Source organism: Lipotes vexillifer, unplaced genomic scaffold, assembly GCF_000442215.2.
Source record: "Lipotes vexillifer unplaced genomic scaffold, Lipotes_vexillifer_v1.1 scaffold1038, whole genome shotgun sequence".
NCBI classification, from domain to species: domain Eukaryota; kingdom Metazoa; phylum Chordata; class Mammalia; order Artiodactyla; family Lipotidae; genus Lipotes; species Lipotes vexillifer.
In genome coordinates, this window is record NW_006780148.1 from 671,329 (window position 1) to 678,038 (window position 6,710).

Genomic DNA, 6,710 nt, shown 5'->3' on the forward strand with positions numbered 1-6,710 from the left:
ACCAGAGTACAAACAATGCTTGGTGGACATGGCTTTACAGTCTGAAGTCCCAGATTAGAAACCGGTGCTTTGAAGTGTCCAGTACTCCTCCCCGTCCTGCCACAACCCACAGACCACTCTCACCCAAACCGCCCTGCAGCAACTATTATGTCCAACTGAATCTTCAGCATTAGCAATCCTAGTCTCTGATTCTCTTTCTCCTTTGAGCTGTAGTTTAAACTTATCAAATTTTTCAGTTGTCTCCCACATCTATGTCTAATATTCCTAATCAGTTTAGATTTCCCAAAGATAGAAACAGGGCATTTTACCTTTTAATATTCCTTATGAAAATTCCTTAGAAATTACTTAATGAAACTGCATGAATCACGGAATTATTAATAAACAATTATAGGATGATACAAGTATGTCTTTAATGTTTCAATATTTAAGAATATATACAAAAAATTAAACAACTCAGCTTTGATTATTATATCAAAACTATAATACATTTTGCAGTAAGATATATTATTATAATTAAAATAATTCTATTTGTTTTCCAAAATTACATTTACTTACTAGATTAATTTTTTAAAGGGGGTTATATAGCAGTAGTTTGATTGGTTATATTCTGAAAAAAGAATGACACATTTTCTCTTATTCTTTCAAGAAAAGGATCTGTAAGATTTAAATGATCTCCAGAAAAATGTTTCCATTGCTTCAGCTGTGACATGGAGACAGGTTTCAGGGAGTCAGACTTCTGCTGATGTGTACCAAGCTGACAATTTCTAAAGACAGGGAATTTTTCCAATGAATCACCTGAAATAAGTAAAACAATGAGGAAATCCTTAGGCCAATCCATAGCCTATTACATACAATACTTTTAAAATATATATTGAGTTTATATGATTTGTTACATTTGATCACCATGGTTTATGTTAAAATAAGCAAATTCAATTAATTCATTCCTTCTACAAATATTTATAAATTGTTTACAATGTGCTGATTTGAGCAATGGGGGCCAAAATGGTGAACAAAAATAGACATGGTCTCTGTTTTCAAGGACTTTATGGTCTAGCGGGAGAAATACACATTAAACAAATTAATCATCCAAAGAGATGTATTACAGGTCCACAGTTTCTTACCTAAAAGCCTGTGGGGCCAGACACGTTTCCAAATTCAGAACATAACTGTAACAATGTGGGTTAACACTCCATAATCAAACTCATTAATATTCTGTAGCAAGGGCTTCCCTGGTGGCGTAGTGGTTAAGAATCCGCCTGCCAATGCAGGGGACATGGGTTCGAGTCCTGGTCCAGGAAGATCCCACGTGCCGCAGAGAAACTAAGCCCGTGAGCCACAACTACTGAGCCTGAGTGCCACAACTACTGAAGCCCGTGTGCCTAGAGCCCGTGCTCCGCAACAAGAGAAGCCACCGCAATGAGAAGCCCACACACCGCAACAAAGAGTAGCCCCTGCTCGCCGCAACTAGAGAAAGCCCGCGTGCATCAACGAAGACCCAATGCAGCCAAAAATAAATAAAATTAAATCTTTAAAAAAGAGAACATCAGACTGGATAAAAAAGAAAATCCAGCCCCATATTATTTACAAGAAAGATACCTAAAACATAAGGACACAGAAAGATTCAAGATAAAAGAACAGAAAAAGATATACCAGACAAATACTAACAATAAGAAAGTCAGTGTATTTGCTGTACACCTGAAACTAACACATTGTAAATCCACTATACTCCAATAAAAATTTTAAAAAGTCAGTGTAATATGTTAACTAAAGACAAAATGAAAGCAAAAGACATCAGGGATAAAGCAATCACTACATAATAATAAAATAAATAAATAATAATGAAAAAATTTTTACAAAGAAGATACAAAATATATAAAGCAAAAATTGACAGAATAACAAGAAACTGACAAATCCACTGTCATACTGTAAGATTTTAACATCTCTTTCAATAACAGACATGTCTAACCAAGAATTAGGTCATTAATAGAAAAATGGGCAAATGATATGAGCAGGTGGTTCACATAAAGGAAATATAGCTCTTAACCATAGGAAAATATACCCAACTTCACTCATAATAAAGTTAAATTAAATTAAAACTAGACCAATATACCATTTTTTTTTACTATCAGATTGGCAAAAATCCAAACAATTAATAAGCCTAAACTGGTAAAGCTGTGGCGAAATAGTATCTTGCTGGTGGGGTATAAATGATACAACCCCCAGTGGAGGGGACCTTAGCAAGATCTATCAGAATTACAAATGCACATATTCTCTGACACAGCAACACTGATAATTTACCTTATAGAGATATTTGAAGATATGGAAAAAGATGTACGAATAAAGATATATACTGACTGGAAAGAACCTAATTATACAGCTGTAAGGTCAGATGAATAAATTATGTTCTATTCATACAAGGGAGGATTATATAGCTTAGAGAAAAAAAGAATGAGGAAACTCTTTAATGATATGGGGAGATCTCAAGATACCATTCAATGAAACAGGTACAGAACTATACACATATTACACTACCCTTTATTGGGGGGAAAACTGGGCAAGAGTTCCTTGCATATGCATAAAAATATATCTAGAAGGATACACATAAAACTAATAACACTGGTTTTGCATAGGGTAGCAGGACTAGAAACTAGGCAGATGACGGCATTATGGGAGGAAGAGTTTTCACCATATACATTTTATATTTCTAAATAGTTGTTTGAGACAGGTAAATATATTACCAATTTTTCAGTTAAATTAGTAAATTTTTAAAATCTGTAAAATAAGAAAAAACTAATTCGGTAACAGAAAATTTGACTAATATGGCGAACTCTAAACTAAGTAATTAAGAGAATACACATTCTTTTCATGTACAAAAACATTTACAAAGTAAACACACCAGGCCACACACCAAGTCTCTACAGTTTCCAAAGAATCAATATCATGTGGACTATATTTGTGACTACAGTGCAGTAGCTAAAATTCAATAACAAAAACTAAAATACATCATAAAACATACTTTTAAACACCTCTGAGCCAAAGAATAAATTATAATGGAAAAAAAATATTTAGAACTGAATGATAAAAAGACTTCATATCAAAATTATGAGATTCAGCTTAGAGGAAAATTTACAGCCTTAAATTCCCATTTCTTTGAAAAGAGGACTGAGAGCCATTAAGCTAAGGATCCAGCTTTAGAAAATAAGAAAAAAAAAATTTAGATAAATACAGGGGAAAAGAGAAATAATAAGAGGAGAAATTACTAAGTTGGAAAAATCATACTATAGAGAAGATCAGTGTGGATTATATAAAATGTAAATTCTTCCATGTTAGTCTTATACAGTGTTACTTCTTAAACCCATCTCAACACAATTTATCAAGTGATTTCCAACTACTGGACATTAGTTGCTCAAGTGCTACTCCTGATCCAGTACCTATTTGAATGGTATTAATTCTGGAGGGTTGACGCTTTCAGCCTCATTTAAGCAGCACGAGCAGTGCATGAAGCACTGAGAAGTATGGCAGCCCATGCTTACTGCCCCAGAAAATATGACCTCATTAGGAATAAGTTCTACACAAAATAAACTTTTTAAAAATAAAAGTTCTACACAGGGCTTCCCTGGTGGCGCAGTGGTTGAGAGTCCGCCTGCCGATGCAAGGGACACGGGTTCGTGCCCCAGTCCGGGAAGATCCCACATGCCGCGGAGCGGCTGGGCCCATGAGCCATGGCCTCTGGGCCTGCGCGTCCGGAGCCTGTGCTCCGCAATGGGAGAGGCCACGACAGTGAGAGGCCCGCGTACCGCAAAAAAAAAAAAAAAAGTTCTACACAAAATCCTAGACAGTAGGATTATTCTGTCAAGTGTTATGTTTTTTTTGTTTGTTTTTTTGTTTGTTTTTTTGCAGTACGCAGGCCTCTCACTGTTGTGGCCTCTCCCGTTGCCAAGCACAGGCTCCGGACGCACAGGCTCTGCCCCGCGGCATGTGGGATCTTCCCCGACTGGGGCACGAACCCGTGTCCCCTGCATCGGTAGGCGGACTCTCAACCACTTCGCCACCAGGGAAGCCCAAGTGTTATGTGTTTTGTGAAACAGAAATAAGGATTAAAAACATTTCCCTAATTCTGAAGTCATTATTATCAGGATTTGAAAAATTTTACCAATAGGCCAAATTTTTCACAACTGATTCAGAAATAAGAAGCTAAATTGAGAGAACTAATAAGGTTCTAACTAAAATTTTCTCAAATACCCATGTGGCAGCTGCCCTGTGACCTGAGGAAAAAAGAAAACTAACATATGCAAGGGGTAAATATTTTAGTTATTCTGTATTTAAATATTTTCAACTACTAAAGAGAGACCAATTAACTTTACCATCATAACAATTAAAATACAACTAACCTGTATGATTTTCTCCTGTACATTCACAGTCAAGCAGGTCATGAGTAACACAATGTGAACTTTCATGTAATGTGAACAAATTTTTAAGTTCTTCTACTGAAAACTGAATATGATCACATGTCTTGGTTAGGTCTACAACTGCCCCAGAAAGACCTTGCTTACTGATCTGCCTTTGATAGATCTTTTCTTCTATTGTACCTGAAGAGAAAACATTCATTAGATTTCCTTCAGATCTTTACATCTGTTATTTTTGTAGGGTAAAGCATGTTTATTAGTATACTAGCTAACAAAATAACAGTATTCCTGATACTGAAGCACAGATTAACAAAAAAAAAATCTTCAATTATTCAAAGGGAATACATTTTTGTCACACTGAAGGGTTATTACCTGTGGTTAGGAGTCTGTAAATATGTACAGGATGTTTCTGGCCATCTCTCCACACTCTAGACATTGCCTATGGAAAATTAATGAGAATTCTGAGAGTACAAGTAGAAACTAGTGATAACCCTTCCCACATAAGCAACTTGCATTAATACAATTAAGATTAGGAATCCTAGATTTCACTTACACCTTCAAAAAACAAAGCCCAGGCATACCTAAGCATTCTCCACTTCAAATTTTTTTTCCTGGGATAAAGAAAAGGATGAATGAACACTCATGGTGGTACTGTAAAATAATTACAGGGTGCCATGCAACAGTGAGAGGGTCTATCTGCATCAAAAAATGGGACAGCGAGTTTGGGCAGTAAGAATGCAAAGAATCAAGTATAGCATAGCATGGAGGGTTTATTCTCAGTCCAAGAGGCTAATGATTCACCCCTAAGGAATCCCTAGGATACCTGAAATCAGCTCAGGCTCTACGTAGATCTCTGTGGTGTTAGGATTTATCAATGATACTGTACAGTAAAAGGTTGATGTTCAAACCTTGCACATTTCAAAGAAAAGTCTGGCCTTCAACCAGCTCCTGGAAGCCCTGGAGTATGCTGCCCAATAAGAGCATCTTAGTTTACCTGGGGCCTTGGGCCACACCAAGTAGTTTATGCTAACAGTGTGATTTAGGTGGGGACTTGGGCCAGTTGACCTCTGCAGGGATTGAAGACAGAGCAACTAAGGTCAGTCACACAGGTATCCATGCCTACATGACTGACCTCCAACAAAACTCTGGACACCAAGGCTCAAGTGAACTTCTCTGGTTGACAATATTCCATGTGTTGTCACTCATTAATGTTGGGGAAATTAAGTGTTGTTCCATACAAATCTAGTGGGAAAGGACAACTGGAAGCTTGTGCCTGGTCTCTCCTGGACTCTACCCTATGCACCTTCTACCTGTGTTGATTTTAGTCTGTATTCTTTCACTGTAATAAAACTTAACTATGAATATAGCTGTTTTTCTTGATTCTGTGAGTCTTTCTAGTGAATCACTGAACCCGAGGGTTGTCTCCAGGTCTCCTAACACAGATACCATATGAGGTGCAAATCCATAGGTAGAAATCTCAAAATACATGAAAATGGACTGTATTCTGAAGAAAACCAAAGGCTGCTTCTGAAATATTTTCCTAAATAAGCTAATTTTATATCTTTACCATACCCTGCACAAACACTGATCACAGCACCTGTAACACTTTATTGTCTTCCCCTGATGGTCATGAGGATCCTGAAGGCCCAACTACACAGTATATTAGAGCCTGGAGACATAACAGGTTTGGGTGTGAATCCTGGCTCTGCCTCTTATAAGCTATGTGACTGAGAACAAACTTCCATATCTTCATCTGTAAAACAGGGCTTAGAATATCCACACTTGTAGGATTATTGTTAAGATTAAACAGATGTAAAGCACTTAGCAGAGTGCCTGATACAAAATAAGGGTTCAATATGCAGCAGTTATTACACATCATCATCATCCTCGTATCCCCAGCAGGCACTGTATCCCCCATAGGCATTCTATAATGTTTGTTTAATGCATAAACAGTCCTACCTGGATATCAGTGGCTGGATTCCAATCAATGTCATAGAGAATTAAGTGAGATCCTCCAATAAGGTTAAGTCCCACACCACCAGCTTTTGAACTTAACAAAAAAATGAAATCAGTAGAGTATTTACTATTAAAGCCATCAACAATTTGTTGCCTTTGAGAGATCTGTGTTTGTCCATCAAGTCTTTTATAAGCATATCCATGACGCTTGCATACTTCTTGTAAAATATTCAAGGTTTGCGTATAGTTGGATACCAACACCACCCTGTCAATCAAAAAGAAAGAATCTTTTTACACAATTTAAAAGCAATATTAGATTCTTTTTTTTTTTTTTTTTTTTTTTTTTTT

General features: G+C 36.7%; 1 protein-coding gene across 2 annotated transcripts in view; it reads right to left on the bottom strand.

The window, feature by feature from the left end:
• Positions 1-392: 392 nt before the first annotated feature.
• The window catches only part of RAD54B (RAD54 homolog B), a 100,151-nt gene continuing 93,833 nt past the window's right edge, over positions 393-6,710 (bottom strand). For both annotated transcript variants that reach the window (XM_007453243.1, XM_007453244.1), the window contains 4 exons: positions 6,366-6,627; positions 4,779-4,845; positions 4,392-4,589; positions 393-795 (listed from right to left, as the gene is read on the bottom strand). In XM_007453243.1, the coding sequence (XP_007453305.1) occupies positions 578-795; positions 4,392-4,589; positions 4,779-4,845; positions 6,366-6,627 (745 nt within the window). In that variant the 3' untranslated portion in view covers positions 393-577. The remainder of the gene's footprint in view (positions 796-4,391; positions 4,590-4,778; positions 4,846-6,365; positions 6,628-6,710) is intronic.